Source organism: Amphiura filiformis, chromosome 6, assembly GCF_039555335.1.
Source record: "Amphiura filiformis chromosome 6, Afil_fr2py, whole genome shotgun sequence".
NCBI lineage: Eukaryota > Metazoa > Echinodermata > Ophiuroidea > Amphilepidida > Amphiuridae > Amphiura > Amphiura filiformis.
Window position 1 is genome coordinate 59,194,717 of NC_092633.1, and position 20,260 is coordinate 59,214,976.

General features: G+C 37.8%; 2 protein-coding genes across 2 annotated transcripts in view; both read left to right on the plus strand.

Annotated features, from left to right (window-relative positions):
* LOC140155730 (uncharacterized) overlaps positions 1 to 1,815 on the plus strand; it is a 71,914-nt gene extending 70,099 nt beyond the window's left edge. Inside the window, exon 32 of the mRNA XM_072178667.1 lies at positions 1,192 to 1,815. Coding sequence (XP_072034768.1) covers positions 1,192 to 1,309 — 118 coding nt within the window. The 3' untranslated portion in view covers positions 1,310 to 1,815. The remainder of the gene's footprint in view (positions 1 to 1,191) is intronic.
* Positions 1,816 to 17,606: 15,791 nt separating this feature from the next.
* The window catches only part of LOC140154301 (uncharacterized), a 31,585-nt gene continuing 28,931 nt past the window's right edge, over positions 17,607 to 20,260 (plus strand). Inside the window, exons 1-2 of the mRNA XM_072176877.1 lie at positions 17,607 to 17,657; positions 18,680 to 18,825. Coding sequence (XP_072032978.1) covers positions 18,690 to 18,825 — 136 coding nt within the window. The 5' untranslated portion in view covers positions 17,607 to 17,657; positions 18,680 to 18,689. The remainder of the gene's footprint in view (positions 17,658 to 18,679; positions 18,826 to 20,260) is intronic.

The window sequence follows — 20,260 nt, forward strand, 5'->3', positions numbered from 1 at the left end:
AGTTTTCTGCTTTACACAGGATTAAATAGGGATTATCATAGTTCAACTGTCAATTATTGATTAAATAAACCCTTTTTTAATAAGTACTTTCAAGGATTTGAAAGTCCACATAGTCCCAAGTTCAAATACCATGAAATTAGGAATTCCAAAATTTGATTTTTTTATGCGAATGTCATCAATATTATAGACAATAAAGGCCTGTAACTCAAAAACATTACTGGTGACTTGTTGCGGGTTTTATTGGAGCTGGTCACATATGCAATCACTATTTCTCTGTCTGTATATGTGTATGTAGGGGGTATGTGTAAGTGCTAATTTTGTTAAAGTTTCATAAAATATATGCTATTCCAAAAGTATCACTTCTACTGAACACAAACTTGGTAGCAGTGATCATTGAGTCAGGGATGTATGGTGACCTGAAGGATGTTTTAAAAAAAAAAGGTCAAGGGTCATTTTAATCAAAACGATGCACAAATACTAAAATTCAATTTTTCCCTGGAAGTAACAGATCATTACAAGATTGGTAAGATACTTCTTATGGGAAGGTTAAAGTGGGTGTCAAGGGCAATACAGATGAAGGTCATCTAGGGGTCATATACAATTTTTTTTGGTGAAATTTCAGGAAATGGCTATGATTGGGCAAATACTTACTGGAATAAATTTCCATTATGAAATTTTTACTTCTTGGAATATGACAGTGCCATGTGACATTAGGGTTTGCAATTGCTTGTTCAGAGGAAAATTAATGATGAATTTCTGTGAATGCTCAATTTAGGTGAGGCTAATGTACCATCAGTGCTCTTGTTGAGTGATTTCGGGATCAGACAGACCCATATTTCTTAGGATGCCAGCAACGTGCTAGATGATGGGCCATGAGTGAGCGATATGACCCCCAGTTAAATACCAAGCTCTTTTTCATACTTCATTTCAGTTCAGTCATGAAAGAACATGTTATTTTGAAGGCTGTTTTTTTGTACTGTTTGTATTTTCTTAATAGTATAGTGCAACTATGGTCAGGGTCTTGGATTTTAGTTTGTATTAACATGTATTAACAAGAGTGTATATTATTCAGGTCATTATAATGTATAAAGGTATATGCTTGGGACTATAAAAAGCATTTGTGTTATCAGGAATTTTGTGTTGACACATTTCCACTATAATATTGGTGATATTTGTTTCATTTTGTTACAGAGCTCTTCAGAGACTTGGTGTTGGTGATGCAAGTTACAGGCAGAGATCACCCACAAGATCCTCACAGACACCGTCAGTGCCTCCACTGGCAACCATGTTTCCTCCTATATCAAAGTAATGCTAAGGAAGCTTATTGTAATCATCAAAGTTGATATTAAAAATACGAGGTTCAGTTAGTCTTTTATTTTAAGTTTAAATAATACGTTGACATAGGGGTAGTGCTAACTTGCATCATGGGGTGCATATGTGCATAATGTGCCTTGTGTGCATAATATTACCATTTAGAGGTTGCTAAAGGGTCATTTAAACCCTTACATTTCATTGTTTTAGATCCGTAATTTGACCCCTTACTTGAAAACCTAGTACTACCCCTGTTATGACATAGTATCTTGGTGTCAATTATTCATCACATTATATATTTATTTGAAATTAAATCAAGAACTAGACATTGACCAAAAAAAATTATATTTCCAGTATTTGATTTAATTTTAAATTTACTTCGACATAGTGACAATAAAGATTGATGATTAGCAATGCTCAGTTATTATTGAACTTGTTGCCTAATGTGAACCATGCTGTCTAATATTGGCTGGCAGTATTGAAATTAAAGGTCATTAAATGTCATTTGTTAGTCTTTTTACTGATGTTCTAACTGTTATACAAGTGTCTACCCCTTGTAAAGATACAAACAAGATAAATAGCGCCAACATTGTTAAACTTTTCTTAAAAATGACTCAGTTTTACATGCCATCAAACAACCGTGTTGTGATGTCACTCAGAACGTCTGGGACCACTGATTGCAAGACCATTATCTGTTGGTGTCGAAAGGAGGACCAGTATCTGTTATAGTTGGTGAATGACTTGTATCTGCTGGAGCTATGCAAGGACTCTGGGAATGATCTAGATGCAGGGGTAGAAAGCTCAAGTGGGATGAGAAGAGGAACTGTTGGTTGCGGACTCTTGTCAACGGGATTGGCAGACCCAGGAAGCTGGGGTACAGATGATAGCTGCTGACGGTAGACAGAAAGGGTGAAACCCGCAGGCTTGTAGAGAATTCTCCACGGCAAAGCTGTAGGTTTAACACATGGTTTACTGTCTATGAGTATACGTGCATGGTGATGAGACTGGGTGAGAAAAGGGCTGAAGTTCTTGGTGGAGGCTGCTATCAGAAAGGCTTTAACTTCACAGGGTAGCCATGTAGGTTGACGACCACAGAGCTGTTCACTGAAGAATCCAGCAAGGTGTGGTTTAATCATTGCAAGTAATATATATTTTAAGTTGATACAATGCTGTGTTTCTTGACAGAAGCATCTGTAACGATCCACACTTGGTCATCTGGGTGTGGAAGGGTGATGGTGTGGGATGAAGTGAGAGCTGTCTGGGCAGTTCTGAAAGCTGTGTTGAGTTCATCTATCCATGATATCTTGTCCAGTGACTGGAGACCAGCGATGGCATTATCAAGTGAGCTGTGGAGCTGAGTACAGTGTGGATCAGGCGAGCCAGTATAAATGCACCAGTGAAGGATCAAAGACCAAATACATTACTTGGAGTGGAACATATGCTGAGGGTTGCAACTTTGTGGGGACTATCCCAAAGAGTGCTACTGGACTAGATCCACCCCAGGATCATCGTACTGTTGCAGAGCTGCCAACGCTTCTTTATCCTGCAGAAGACTTCCTCATTTCCTCATCTTCTGTCTTCTGCAAAACATATTAAATATTCTGCATTTGCAGCTATCTGGCTAAATCTTCTGCATTTACAGCCATCTGGCTAAAAAATCAAAACAAAATCAATTATACGCCCACTGTCCTGTCCTCTTGCTAAAAAAGGTTGAGTAGCCTTGGAGCTAACATCCAGGAGCTTTCAGGGGCACTGATCCCACACAAGGGCTACTGCCCTTAGCGCGAGAGTGCCACATCCTACTTCACATAAATCTTCTGCATTTACATATTCCAATGTTGGCAGCTCTGCTGTTGGGACAAATGATAGTCTTTGAGCCAGACAGATGACGGCTGCATTTGTACAGGGCATGGAGTACCAACCACCAGTTATGGAGTAGCTTTTCAACTGTGTTTCCTTAGTAATGACCCTTTTCAAGAAGATCAAGTATGTGATACCTAAGCTCTTCTAGTGCTGTTTCTCATTGCCAATCTGGTGTACACACATATTCCACGGTAGGGTATAGCTACATCGCAGTACTTCATTGATCTCTAAGACAAAGGGATCTGGTAGAATGCGCTTGTAAGATCGGTTGCTATGAGGAACTTTCATCTTGCTATAATCCATATTATTATGTACAATTCTGATATATTTGCATTTTAAAAGAAAATTTGGAACTTGTCATCTACTAGTAATTGACAGTGGTGTGAGTAGGGTCAAGTCTGACACTTTTTAACACATAAGTTTATCAGTGGTCAACCCAGAAAGTTGACGAATGAGGGCAATAGTGTAACCTTTGTAATGGGTAATTAGGGAATGGCATTACATGTAGGTACAGTAATGCTGTAAAAGATAATGTCCATTCAAACTAGAAATAAGTATGTATCGTAAAAATTTATAAAAAAAACCCAATGTTATCAATATAATAACACTATTGCTAAAAATAACACAAGGCATAACCACACAGTGGACAGTATGTGATGTACATCCCATTTTGACCTTGGTAACTTTTTCCCAAATATTTATATAATTGTAATTTTTATAATGTCACATTTCATTGGTACTTTTTGATATGATGGTGATGTCACATATTTGTTATTAAAATAAATGTGATTACGGTTCAACACACACATTTCATGATATCTACCCAGAAGGGAATTCTTTAAAATTGCATTCTATGCAATGCAGTAAATATTATTGTGATATGTAATGCACCATAATAATAATCCTTGATTCATTTGCAAATACATATTCCAGCTTTTACATAATATAGACTGTTTGGAACACCAAAAAGTTCACTGGTCTTTCAAACAAGTCACTTCACCGGCCTATGGGCATTGTAATGTGCAAGTCAATTAGGGTATCGGATATTTGTTAAATGTTCGGTCAGACTAAAAACATGTACTGGGATCAGATTTTTATGAGTAAGGTCAGTGCATTGTCTAAAATGTCCAAATGCCCTTTGCTTTATGTTGGTTTCAGACTTTGCCGCTTTGTCGCTCTAACAATGATTTTGCTTCACTGAGCAGTGACCAGTGGCAAGCCAATATATCAATCACCCCCACCACTTTGCCTAAGTGACAGCAACGCCAGGAGTTGAATTCAAGTCAACTCGGGAGTGACCCGCTCTGACGTATGAGCGCAAGAAACAATTTTTGGTGGTGCTGAGCAGCAACATTGACTTGCATTATGCTCTGCTTGCAGAAAAGTACAAGTGGTATGATGAAGCTAGCAGCAAGTGGCAGAAAGTATGAACATTACTTGCACACATTTGGAAAAAAAATACATGTATTTAACCTTTTTGTGCTCCAAACAATAACAATGATCCAATAAGTAAGAAACAAGCATCTTTCATCAGGATAGGGTTGGGGGGTTCTTGTGTCCATTGGGGTTGGTTTTACCTGTCTGTTATTCCAGTTGGAATCCACACACCCTTCCAGAAGACAGGGCCCTTACTTTACACACAGGGAATATAGATTTCAAATGGAGTCATCCATTAAGGGAAGCCCATTTGAAAGTTGCATACCCTGTGTGGAAAATAAGATCATATCTTTCATAGAGGGTGTATGGATTTCAACTGGAATAGCCCAATGGGTATGTGTTATGAGAAAATCTGAATAGAAGCCTGTTCACATACCATATGTTACTGAGATAACATAACATTTGCAACTTGAGGATAGTGCAGCACTTGTTTTCATGGCACCACCGAGGTGTTATATGCCTCACCAACAACCTAGAACAGCTTGAACATGTAAGAGAACATCAATAACAGAAATAATATGTATCAAAACAAGAGGTGTCTGGAGTATTATGCTGATGCAGTAGTTTGTATTTTTTTGAATAAAATTCCAAGGATTCAATATTGATAAACAGGTAGGAAATTAATGATTTATTATCAGTACAGCATTAATATTTGATCAATGTGAATGAGAGAAAAGGACAGTTTAACCAACCCAATGTGTTGTAATTAAAACTTAAACAAGCAAACATTAACAAGTGTTGGGGACAAATGGAGAATAAACCGATACAGGGATGTGTGCTAGGCACTAGGCAGACGTCCAAACCACTAGACTATCAACTTGCTCTGATAAACAGGGCTGAAAACAGAAGAATATAGGACAGTCAAGGTATATAAGAAATATACAAGGTATACAAGAAAGCAGGGGTGTATAGCAAGCAGGTGGGCAGAAGTGGACAAAGTCCTCAGGGTTTAGGGGCCCAAGCAAAAGCGAAAATGAAATAAGGAGATGTTTAAAAGGCCCTGCACTGCTCCTTGCCCATGGGCCCTGAGGCTCTTGCTACAACCCTGCAAGAAATGCACACTATTATATACTATATATGTTGTAGACACTGGAACAAAAGATCAATAATGCTGCTTGGTAGCAATTACATTTTTAAAGGAAATGAATCAAGAACCAGAACAGACAAGCACACCGGGGATCAACTAAATGATACAAGAGGAAACTGAATATAGACTGTATGAAAACCTTGTTCAAGAATGTATGAAAACCTTTGAAGTGCATCAAAGAGGTCAGCAACGAAAAAAGGCTTCTCCTGAACACACATAAAGGCAAAAATAATGGTTGTAGACAGAACAAAAAAGTGATGAGTTTGCAATAGATGGACAGCAGATTGCGGAGGTGAAGCAATTTGAATACCTGGGTTCAATGATTAACAACATCAGAATTAAAGAGAAGACTGGCTATTGCAAGGACAACAGTGCAAGGCATGTCATCATAATGCAAAATGCGAGGCCTATCCATTGATCTCAAGGTATGCCTATACTTCGTGCAACTGTGCTTTCCATTGCTACTTCCAGATGTGAGTCTTGGGCTATGACCAAGAATGACAGGAAAAGAGTTGATGCTTTTGAGATGTGGTATTACAGGAGGCTTCTGCAAGTGACATGGAAAGCCAGAAGAACAAATTCCTAGATCGTAGACAAGATTGGTACAAGTGTAACCATCAGAAATAGCATGACATGATATGTTGCATATTATTGGGCATTCAGATACAGTACAGTAAAAACAACACATTATCGGGCAACCAGGTATGGGGAAAAACAATGCTTTTATATTATATTGCACATTATTATGCATCTGGGTACAGGAAAAACAAAACTTGTTATATTGTGGTGTGATCTATAGAGTAATATTCTATAATACATTAATAAAAATAATGGCCCTTGAAGATTTTCACTTTATATGAAAACAATGCTAGTATCTTATGTTGCAAATTATTTGGCATCCAGATACAGGAAAAACGACACCTGTGTTGTCTGATATTATTGGGCATCCAGGTATTGGAAAAACAATGCTTTTTTGTTATGTTGCATATTATACATTATTGGGCATCCCGGTATGGGAAAACTACATTTTTATCTTTGGAAATTATTGGGCATCCAGATACAGGAAATAACACTTGTGTCTCGGATATTATTGGTCATTCAGGTATTGGAAAAAAATGCTTTTATGTTATGTTGCATATTAATGGGCATACAGGTACAGGAAAAACAACACTTGTGTCTCGGATATTATTGGTCATCCAGGTATTGGAAAAATAACGCGTTAATGTCATGTTGCATATTATCGGGCATTCAGGTACAGGTAAAACAACACTTGTCTCTGATATTGCACATTATTGGGCATCCTGGTATGGGAAAATCAACACTTTTATCTTATGTTGGAAATTATTGGGCATCCTGGTACAGGTGCTTTTGCCTCAAATACTACACATTTTTTTTGCATATTTGTAATGTTTACGCATGTCCCAACTTGCACCTAAATGGAATCAGCCAAATTTGTTGTCTTTGTAGGTCAACAGAGCAAAGTTCGACATATTATCATAATTTAAAAATTATGATAATATATGTCCTGCCATAGAACTGCATGAAATAACCAGTGGGGTTTCTTTCACCTTACCTTGTTATTTCAACTAAAATGGACATCAACCCTTCTTGTCAATTATTACTACTGTTATTTCAACATTTTGAATAAAGCATAACAAAATTAAAATTTAACGGAAATCGTACATTAAGGCTTTAAGAAAGAAAATCTGGTGACACTGCCTTGCAAAACAAAATTTCTTGGTGTCACTTATTCTGTTTATTAATAAACTCATGTTAAATTTACGTTACTATTCTTGTTCACTCATCTACAATCCCCATGCAAAATTTCCATTAAAACTATCTCATGAATAATTAATTAGTTCATCACCCAATGGACACACAGAACCTAATGATGAAAATAAATCACGCACAAGCTATAACGAAAAATATTCTACGTTAAAAAGGTGTGGAAAAATATTGACGCAAATGGGATGATTGTCTGGTGGATGCTTGTAATTGCTTGATGTTTTAAACAATAGGATGGATATCGATTATTGACTGAAAGCTGTCCGACCATGCATCTACCAGTCCCACGTGACAAAGCCACCTGTTACTGCCTGCAGAAAGACTATTATTATGACCATGATGACTGACGCTGTGTGTCGATGTATAGGCCTACTGTGCACAAATTGGCTTTGGCATTGTCTTTCTTTTGTCAGTCTGCCTTCCTTTATTGTCTTCCTTTAGTCGTTATATTTGGGTTATATTCACGCAACAGCAAATTCTTCTTAATAAGCAACCGTGATAATTTCTTCATTTATTTGCTTTTTGCCTTTTAATGTATCAATTAATGTAGACAATATTGGTGCGGTCTAAGGCCCCGTATCCATAGGCTGTTCCCTTGTGGCGTGTGCCCTTGTGTGGCAGGTCACATGGGAACAAGTGAACACGGAACAAGGGCACATGCCACAAGGGAACAGCCTATGGATACGGGGCCTAACAACCAATAACATTCAATACTGGAGTTCGTGTTGGCACCTGTTTAAAAAAACACGTAGAGGTAGACGTTGCTCTAGTAAATAATTACTGGCAATATAAAAGATTTACACCATCGACGCTTAATCATGTTAATTGACGACTCATTTATCTAATCAAAGTAAAAACTCAGGTGACCCCTGCACTGCTGCAACACTTAGTCTAAATGCTTACATATGGCAGTATAAAGTGGTGAATATTCATGGTATAAACCTGCCAATTTCTATTTCATAATCTTTTAATGTGTTGTTTATTTCACTGTAGCTTTTATTTTCTCATTTCCATACATTTTTTCACATTATGCCCACTCATCAATGCTGCATGTGGCGCTGGCCTTCAATAATGTTTGACGTACACGCGTAGGAGTTGCTGTGATTTGGCGCACAGTAAAAATAATGTTCAATAGTATACCACCCTGGATTATACCCAGGCACGCCATTTTTAAATATTAAAATATATTAATTGAAATAAGCGACTTGCAATTTTCGTAATTGATTGAATATTGAACGAGACATGTGGAATTATGATATTATTACAATGTTAGCATCAGTGTATTGATATATTATTCAAAATGCACTATTCTTTCATGCAAAAATCAATTTAAATATCAAATACACAAAGAATCCTGTGTAGGCCTATGTACGGCAAATAAAAAAGTAGTACTTGTTTGATGAAATTCTTATTGTTAAAAAATTATATTGCTGCAAAAAAAGAAAGTGAATTACGTTATCCAGATTTCACAGTAAATATAATTGCATTGGACATTCTGAGTAATGGACCACGAGATCAGTAATAAAATCAAATAAATAAATAAATAAATAAATAAAAACGAGATGCAGTCTTATTAAGACCACAAAGTCAAGCCGTGACCTTGAAATCAGCTCCGATATGCGATGACCTTGAAATGACTGGACAAAATTGTCTTTTCGTGAAAAATGTAGGCACTAAGTATATAACAATATTATCTACTAAAATAAGTTGACCTCTGAATCATATCAACATTTCAAATACTAATTTTCATTTCAATTGACCTTTTCGGTAAATCCCATAACCCTTTGCGAGTACACCTGAGAACTCGTCATTTTGCGTCACGCCGCTCTGCGCCTATGCGCACATCGTTTATCGAACATCGTTACTGCGCATTGCAAGTCGGCGTGACGTAAAATGACGAGTTCTCAGGTGTACTCGCAATGGGTTATGGGATTTACCGAAAAAGTCAATTGGACAAACTTTAGAATTGTACCCTTTTGACCTGTGGGTGACCTTGAAATGACCTCCATCATATTTCTAATCATATCAGGATTACATAAATTGTACCCCTTTTGACCCCAAGACAGATCCTCCCCATGTTTAAGCCAATCTGATTATAACCCTATATACACGTAATGCTAGAGCCTTTATGGCATTTTAGGCTGATGATCACAACACTTAATATCCAGCAAATAGTGAATTTTAAGGTGATGTTCAGTAATCAACCCTATTTGACCCCTGCATGACCTTGAACTCAAAATCTGTGTACACCGATAGACAACAGCTAATCTGAATGCACATGTGTCAGTCGCATCTCTGTACCATGTAGTCTGTAGAAAAAGAAGCATTTTAGTATTTGGTTATGTACCGGAAATACCGTCTTAATGACCTTTGACCCCAAATCTGTGCACACCCCGTAGATACCGGCTATAGCTATGGTCAATATCCAAATCTCATTACTGTACCATGTAATGTAGGAGAAGTATGTTAGAAAAAATCACATTTTTAGCCAAAAATTACTGATGCGTGACGTTTGACCCTAAATGGGTCATGTCAAATGTAAAGGCTGGGGTAGTGGATATTTTGCCCAAGTTTGGTCATATTCGGTTAAATAATGATGGAGCTAGAGTAAATTATATCAATGACCTTGAAAGGTTGCGAGAAAGAAAAACTAGGGTCAATTTGAACTCACAGAGCGCAGACAATCGCAATCGCAAGGCATGCAACCCCTTAATGACCTTTGACTCCCAAATCAAAAATACCACATACATTTGGTATAGTAACAAGTCATGTGTGAACATATCGTCACTTTCTTGTTGGTTACTAAAAGTGTTGAAGGTACTAGGTTTTTCACCGGAAGTGACCTCTTAATGACCTATAACCCAAATCAAAAAAATACCCTGCAGGCGCTGAATGTCAGCAATGCATATGAATGCAAGGTCACTCTTCTGTGTATAATTTTCGAAATATATAGTTTCAAGGTTTTTGGCTTTAAACCGGAAGTGTCCCGTCATTGTGTTATGTAATTTATGGGAGAAGTTAGGGCACACACCACTAAATAGTCGCCCCATTGTAATACGTGTAAAAACACCAGTTTTCTTTGCTCGTTTTGAGGCCTTTTCGGCGCTTTGTGAGATGTTTTATGATAACCAGTCGATTGCAAATCGATGAAATGTATGGGTAGCCTTCCACCTCATTTTCCGGTAGGAGCCATTGAACAGCGCCCTCGCTGCTTTTGACATGCTCTCAAGACTGCAAATCTGTTTCTGCCATTTTTTAATTCGCGAACCTATTTTTTCGATAATTATAAAAATACGACTTTTTAATGATTCAAATTCATGCATAGGCGTTGCACTTTCCTTTAAGCTATACTTCCCTACTCTCTGATTATTAGTCCAAAGAGCTAAAACGGCAAATTCATCTTTTAATCCCTTTTTAAGTCTTTTTAGTTTTTGCCTTGAAAACATGAAATTCTGAGAAATATTTTGAAGACATTTTACTTGATTCGATAATAGGTACGAAACAATTGTTATATGTACATCAATTGTGTATGCTGTGTACTTTTGAACACTCACAAATGGCATCATAATTCAAAATTAGGTTTTAAAAAATCTTTTAGAAAATCTTACATTAAGGCTTTAATATATTGTTATTTTCACACGGGAGTTTTCATAATAATAAATGAAATAAATTTCAACCATATCATTGATGCTAGAATATGTGTGATAAAATCTTGACGTAAAAGAGATATGATAATGCTTAATGTGATGGAGATCGATTCGTGACGGAAGGCTGTCAGACCGACCTTGGATCCACCACTGAATCCGACGTGACAAAAGCACCTGTTATTATTGTCTACCATGCACGTGTTTGAGTCTGGCCGCTGCAAATATACTAAAAAAAGTACTCCGGTCTCCAAAAAGTCTTTCCAACATCGCAACCGATTAAATCAATCAATTGTGCACAATTGAAGGCCCTTTCAGTGATTTCACAGGAACATTAAAAAAATGGAAATTTGTCAGAGTTGCTTAGAAATAAAGAATAAGTCTACAGAATTTCATTAAACCACTTTTCCCTGAATACATCGACAAATTAGTCAAAAACTGAAGTTTTAGAAAGGTTTTCTACTTCAACTCAGATCGACTCGAGAAAATCGAGATTTTCGTACAGTGCGCCACCAATCGACTGGAAAAACTTCCTAGTCCAGTGTTTCTAACACGGGGGAAGTAGAGTCTAAATTGATTTAAAACAGACGCTTAATTTTTGTAGTAGAAAACAAAATAAGCAATTAAACATGTTAAAGGTCACCGAGGCAAACTAACGGTCAATTCAAATATGAAAAACAGTTAAAATTTTGTATTTTGTTTAAAATAGTAGCTACTGATGTAATAAGTAGTAGAAACAATACGCAACGCGTGTTGGTACGTGGAGAGTGAGCTTCTTTCGATCTCAAGTCGGACTTTTGTACTGTCAGTATCAAAAGTCCAGAATCATCAAATGCTTTATTTTGTCTAAAATACACGGCTTTCGACCGAACCACTAGCAGGCTATGTTAGCACATCTATGCCAATTACAAAGGTACCAAAATCTGAATTTTGATGATTTTTACGATCGTCCGGTTGAGCAAATCACTGAATGGGCCTTTAAGCTTTAACATGATCTCCATTTTAAAAACCAATGGAAATTAAATCATAGATAAGTAGCAAGTCTAATTTAGGTAAAAGACGTATAATCGATGCTTAAAGACCCAGTGATCCCAGCGAAAGTGGATAAAAAAATTGTTTATAAATTGCTTAAAAGTGAAGGATAAGTAATTCAAATTGTCATTTGGTATTTTTGAATCGAACAAAAAAACAAAGAAAACAGCAGTATTGACGAAGTTGAAGCCCCATTCAAATTCCCGGGTGAAATTCATGCTAATTGATAATACTGTCAGTATGTAAATTACAGATTCATATAAATTCCTTATTAGAGGTTATCCGTGTTCTATAAGCTGCATATCCTACCAAAGACTGCTATACCTTGTTTAGGACTTTCAAAAGAAGTACCTGCATGTGCAACCGTGACTATTTCAAAATAGCCCGCCAAGAGTAATGCAGGTAACTCCGAGGTCATGAATTGATTTGTTTTGAATAAGGAATACTACGGGAATCAGCGCCTTTTGTTAGAAGTCACACATGAGTAAAGTGGATAACCTCTATTGTTGTCTCAAATACACGGCTTTCGGCTGAACCACTAGCAGTCTATGTTAACACCTCTATGACAATGACAAAGGTACCAAAATCTAAATTTAAGAGTAAGGGATCAAAAACAAAGGTAAAACATCGATTCAGTAAGCATTTTATGAATATGAGTTGGAAGGAAATATTTAAATTACATACATCGCTTATTAGAAGATAAATAATCAATATCATCAGACCAAGTAATAATTCTATCAAAAATAATACTAAGATATTTGAATAGATTAAAAAGTACGAGGTAATTGGTCAAAATGCTTTAGTTGATAGCTGAATCAACATCTTGTCCTCCCACACTGCAAAATCACTTCTAAGTTCAGTATAATTTATTTATCCACCAAGTCATACAACTTCTTCTGTAACCATTGGTATAAGGATGCAGTGGTTATTTTTGTGAGCCGTGCAAAAATGTAGGTGCGTCAATTAAAATAACATGAAAATCGCATGTTTCACCACATTTTTTACAGTAATTTACAGAACGCCTTGTAGAACTGTTTGTCAATCGTGTGATTGCCTGGAAGTATCAAGTTGAATGGTCCCTGAAGATATCCTGATCTTACACCTCTGGAGTTCTTCTTGTGGGGAAATCTAAGGGTTTCACAAGTCCTCCTGCAGACCTTTATGATCTCCAGAGACACATAATTTCTTCTTATGGGGCTCTCTGAAATCTAAGGTTTTCACAAGTCCTCCTGCAGACCTTGATGATCTCCAGATACACATAATTTCTTCTTATGAGGCTCTCTGAAATCTAAGGTTTTCACAAGTCCTCCTGCAGACCTTGATGATCTCCAGAGACACATCATTTCCAATAATTTTGCCATTTTGAAACTAAGCTGATGAAATATGGTGCAAAAGTGGAATAAATTGCACTTTTGGGGCTAAAATGGGCAAATATGAGGTTAATTTTGTCAGGAACCCACATACAGTCGTCAACATTGGGGGATGATTGTATGGACCATCTCCCTGGCAAAATCTACGCCTATGGTGATCTGAGTAGCCGATAAAATCAAACCCAACACATAATTTCTTCTTATGGGGCTATCTGAAATCAAAAGTTTTCACAAGTCCTCCTGCAGACCTTGATGATCTCCAGAGACACATCATTTTTTCTTATGGGGTTATCTGAAATCAAAGGTTTTCACAAGTCCTTCTGCATACTTTGATGATCTCCAGGGACACATAATGTCTTCTTATGAGGCTCTCTGAAATCGAAGGTTTTCACAAGTCCTCCTGCAGACCTTGATGATCTCCAGAGACACATAATTTCTTCTTATGGGGCTATCTGAAATCAAAGGTTTTCACAAGTCCTCCTGCAGACCTTGATGATCTCCAGAGACACATAATTTCGTCTTATGGGGCTATCTGGAATCAAAGGTTTTCACAAGTCCTCCTACAGACCTTGATGATCTCCAGAGACACATAATTTCTTCTTATGAGGCTTTCTGAAATCTAAGGTTTTCACAAGTCCTCCTGCAGACCTTGATGATCTCCAGAGACACATAATTTCTTCTTATGAGGCTCTCTGAAATCTAAGGTTTTCACAAGTCCTCCTGCAGACCTTGATGATCTCCAGAGACACATAATTTCTTCTTATGAGGCTCTCTGAAATCAAAGGTTTTCACAAGTCCTCCTGCAGACCTTGATGATCTCCAGAGACACATAATTTCTTCTTATGAGGCTATCTGAAATCTAAGGTTTTCACAAGTCCTCCTGCAGACCTTGATGATCTCCAGAGACACATAATTTCTTCTTATGGGGCTATCTGGAATCAAAGGTTTTCACAAGTCCTCCTGCATACCTTGATGATCGGCAGAGACACATAATTTCTTCTTATGAGGCTCTCTGAAATCTAAGGTTTTCACAAGTCCTCTTGCAGACCTTGATGATCTCCAGAGACACATAATTTCTTCCTATGGGGCTATCTGAAATCAAAGGTTTTCACAAGTCCTCCTGCATACCTTGATGATCGGCAGAGACACATAATTTCTTCTTATGAGGCTCTCTGAAATCTAAGGTTTTCACAAGTCCTCCTGCAGACCTTGATGATCTCCAGAGACACATAATTTCTTCTTATGAGGCTCTCTGAAATCAAAGGTTTTCACAAGTCCTCCTGCAGACCTTGATGATCTCCAGAGACACATAATTTCTTCTTATGAGGCTATCTGAAATCTAAGGTTTTCACAAGTCCTCCTGCAGACCTCGATGATCTCCAGAGACACATAATTTCTTCTTATGGGGCTATCTGGAATCAAAGGTTTTCACAAGTCCTCCTGCATACCTTGATGATCGGCAGAGACACATAATTTCTTCTTATGAGGCTCTCTGAAATCTAAGGTTTTCACAAGTCCTCTTGCAGACCTTGATGATCTCCAGAGACACATAATTTCTTCCTATGGGGCTATCTGAAATCAAAGGTTTTCACAAGTCCTCCTGCAGACCTTGATGATCTCCAGAGACACATAATTTCTTCTTATGGGGCTATCTGGAATCAAAGGTTTTCACAAGTCCTCCTGCAGACCTTGATGATCGGCAGAGACACATAATTTCTTCTTATGGGGCTCTCTGAAATCTAAGGTTTTCACAAGTCCTCCTGCAGACCTTGATGATCTTCAGAGACACATAATTCCTTCTTATGGGGCTATCTGAAATCAAAGGTTTTCACAAGTCCTCCTGCAGACCTTGATGATCTCCAGAGACACATAATTTCTTCTTATGGGGCTATCTGAAATCAAAGGTTTTCACAAGTCCTCCTGCAGACCTTGATGATCTCCAGAGACACATAATTGCTTCTTATGGGGCTATCTGGAATCAAAGGTTTTCACAAGTCCTCCTGCATACCTTGATGATCGGCAGAGACACATAATTTCTTCTTATGGGGCTCTCTGAAATCTAAGGTTTTCACAAGTCCTCCTGCAGACCTTGATGATCTTCAGAGACACATAATTCCTTCTTATGGGGCTATCTGAAATCAAAGGGTTTCACAAGTCTTCCTGCAGACCTTGATGATCTCCAGAGACACATAATTTCTTCTTATGGGGCCATCTGAAATCAAAGGTTTTCACAAGTCCTCCTGCAGACCCACAGTGCTGCAGACCTTGATGATCTCCAGAGACACATAATTGCACAAGTTCACATCCCCTGAAATCCGTATAGAGAGAAATGGTGGCCATACCCGGGTGGCCATGTGGAAGACTAAGACTGTCAATTACTGCAAAGAAAGTGGTCAAACATGTGATTTGCATGTTGGTTTGATTTTAATTGACTTTGCGCAACTGGATTTTGATTCGGCAGTCACCTGAGTCCTTATTAATGGTCGCACGCCCATGATTCTATAGTTCTACAGCATTGTGACCAAATACCTTGTACTTTTTAATCTAGTAGTATTTTGAAACTGTTTTAGTACTTTGTTTTGAAACAGCTCAGTGTATACAGTAATACGTAAGACGTGAAACATTGAAAAAAATACTTCGCATTGAAAAATTGTCGAATCAAAAAGAATGACTCAGTCTTTCTTATTACGTATCAACTACCGTGCGTGTCACATCATGCATACTTTTAGGGGCATGTATTTGACAACATGGATCACATGGTTAATTGCACAAGTTGACATCCTCTGAAATCTGCATAGAGCAGTAGAGAGGAATAGTGGCCATACCCGGGTGACCATGTGGAAGACTTAAGACTGTCGATTACTGCAAAGAAATTGGTCAAACATGTGATTTGCATGTTGCTTTGATTTTAATTGACTTTGCGCAACTGGATTTTGTTTCGGCAGTCACCTGAGTCCTTATTAATGGTCACACGCCAATGATTCTACAGTTCTACAGCATTGTGACCAAATACCTCATACTGGTCATAATAAAAAGCCAAACTAATGAGGTAAATGAGAATAAGCTCACTCATTTTATCTTAGCCGCTTAACTGTGGTGTTATATATGGGGGATTTATCAGGTTTCGAAAAAAAATGAATAAACTCATTAATTTAACTTGAAGATTGCCTTAATGTACCTATACCTGCCGATACAGTAGAAATGTACGTTGATTTCATGAAGAAAAACACAACAGCAACAACAAATAAACAACTACTATTATAAATAATGCAACGAATCTAAAGGTCCGGTAAAATAATGGAGTGGTGACAGCGGTACTGAAACCGGGCACTGGAAATGATAATAATAATTGGTTTTAAAAATGGCCAAAACAATCCACCGTGACGAAAGTATCGTTTTTCTCGATCACGAATACGATCCACTGCTCAAAACAAAAACATAGTCACTTACAGGAAATGTCAACAAGCCGTTTCGCGAGAAAAGCAGTGGATCAAGTCACTTGTGATCAAGCCATCAGCCCGGGCATCAGCAAAAATGTTTGAATTGTCTTAAAATAGTTCCATTTGAAATGTATATAGCTTGTTTACTTACACAGTCAAATAAGGTCTATTTCAGATATAAGTATTTAAAAAAAACACACAGGAACATGCTTTCACAATTATTTTAGCTGATACTACAATTATAACTTCTCAACCAAACATAAACGTTCGTTTAGACTATTGATATTGATTATTAAAATAATATTACATTAACTATTTTCAAACTTCCCTGTCCACAGCTGTTTCAGGTAATTTTGAAAACACCAGTGCATCAATAAAAATACGTGATTTACCTGTTGTTGGTGTTCAATGTGATTAATCAATCATAAATCTGCTGCTGATAAGTGTTATTTTGACGCATTCTATTGTAACTACTTTTCCCGGGCTACCTGATATAAAAAAAATGAATATATGCAACCTAAGCATGAGTATGGTCCGATGAATGCATGCTTTATAATCTATATCCTCATTGATTTAAAAGGTGCCATTAAAACGCCTCGGTAATGTTAAAAGTTTTCTACTCATTTTCGGGTTGATAGTTAGATCAACCTGACGTCTTTTGATTCTCCTCTCGACGCACAGTAAAAAGGTAAGGACATTTTTACGTTTTTAATGTAAAATGTACATATTACTTGATCAGTCATGGGCGTCAATCCGGGAGGGAGGGGGCAGGGGACATGTACCCCACCTTTCGGCTAAATGGCCAATTTTGTTGTTCTTTTCACCCACTTTTTGGCAATTCAGGCCGATTGTCCCCTCACATTTCATGTCTAATTGGCGCTAATGCTTGATCTGAAGTATTGTGAAAATACCGCCCCCCCCCCAATATTATGATGAGGGATGGTCCATTCAATCATCCCCAATGTTGACGCTATGGGTTTTTGATAAAATTAACTCCATATTTGGTCATTTTAGCCAAAAAAGTGCAATTCGCGCGTATTTGTTCAACTTTTGCACCACATTTCACCAGTTTTATTCCAATTTCGTATTAAAGATAATATAGATTTTGTCCAAAAAATACCAAAATAATATAGGTGTTTTTTTTTGGGGGGGGGGGATGTATATTTATTGTTAAATATCAAAAATATCAAAAAACATCAAATTGTAATAAGTTGCCAGAAAATTTGTATTATATCGCGAATTTCTAAAAATCAAAATTATTTGATATCAGAAGGACATTCCTCGTATTTACCTCGAATGTACTTCGATATGTCTGATGTGCTCTCAGGTCCCACGAGAATACTTTGCAAACGTTGCTATCCGATTCCTTAATGTATAAGAGTAAAAATCCACTCTCGTAAAGAGTGGTTTTCACACTTTTAGGAGTGGTTTTAACTCTTTTAGGAGTGATTTTCATTCCCGTTGGAGTGATTTGAACGCTTCTCACTCTTTTGGAGAATGAGTTGTTCACTCATTTACATACTCAAGGTAAAGGCACAGTTCAGGTGCAGGAAGAAACCGGAGAAAACCTACGAGGGCGAGTATAAACTGGAGACCAAATGCAAAACGGCCGGGACCCGAAACTGGGATCTCGGTGGTGAAAACGATGACAGAACCGATAACTCACTACCCTACAGTTAATAATGATTATTGACGTTATTGCTTTATCAGGTGCGCTGTCATGAGAATCCACTACGTGTTTGTGGTCGCAATCATTGCGTCGGGATGGTCCAACGTCTTGGGCGGAGGTATGGGCGGGGACATGCTTGACATGCTAAGGGGAGGTAAAAACCAGGCCGCAAAAGGCAAAGGAGGAGGTATGTAGTCTATTATTATTATTATTATTATTATCATTAAAGCATATTTCTATAGCGCTCTACAAATAACACAGCGCTTTTGCTCCAAAACAAAATACACAAAAAAAACTAAATAAAAACAACAACAAGAAATTACTCATTTGGAAAAAGGTACGTCTTCAGAAGACGTTTAAAAGCAGCCGCAGATTCCGCTTCTCTGACATAATAAACAGGGAGTTTGTTCCAGTGCTGGGGCCCGAAAACGGTGAAACAACAATTCCCGGCTTTTTTACTGGAGCGAACTGCATAGAGCCTTCCCAGCAAACATTATAATATTGGCCCAGTAATGGCTTAAACCGGTCTACTTCTGGCAATACCGGACACGGCTGACGGTATAACGCCAGTACAAATCCGATACTGGTCAATGTTTGGCCGCCGTTTTCTTACCAGGATAAGCTGTGCCGTACTTGGTCCATTATTGGGCCAATTGAAGACTACCGAATATGGCATCGAGCCGGCACATACATACTGGTCCAGTTGCGGCAGACACTTGTAGGCCGGGCTTGTAGGCCCCGAGTGCCGGCCCTGTATTGGCCCAATGTTGCATTAATGTGGGCGTGGTTTTGAAACCCTGACATTTTCTACTATCAAAATACAATATTTGATCAGTATCATCTTCATTTTGAAGGGCCACATGTTATTATTATTATAAAGAAGAGGCAGTGAGTTTGCGCTTGTTCCGAATATTTCATTTACTGCCTTGTAAAAAATCTACGTGAGCAAGGCATAATTTTTATCTGATGACACCATAGAATATATATTTCATTTATCAATGGCTCAGTTTTGTGAGCTTGGTTTGTTATCGACCTTTAATACTTTGCACATCAGTTAACACAAATTCAATTGTGCTGAGTGCAAGTAACCTGTAGGTCTCCTTTATAAAGGAGATCTGGTTCAACAGGTGAAACTGACCAATAATGCCTGAAACCAACCGGATAATCGAGGAATGAATAGAAGAATATTCCACAGCTAGACGTGGACCAAAATGAAATAAAATAAAAAGGACCAAAATTGGACCATTACCGTTTGCTTACGGTTGCATAATGGGAATATATTGGCAATATTATATTGGCCCAGTACAGTATTGAATAAATTGGACCTCTACTGGGCCAATTTCAACCCATTTTGGCCCAGTGCTGGCAATATCTATTGGGCCAGTCGAATGCCCGTGTGCACGACCGTGTCGGACCAATACAGGCTGCCATTCTTGGTCCTTTATAGCAGCTTTTATAGAGCCAGTATCGGGCCGATTGTATAATGTTTGCTGGGTTGTTTTGTCAGATGATGAGCGGAGCGTGCGACTGCTTCTGGATGAATCTGGATGATTATAAAACGTGACAAGATGTTGTAAATATGCCGGAACAGTACTTGATATGCAGTTGTATATGTGATTTTG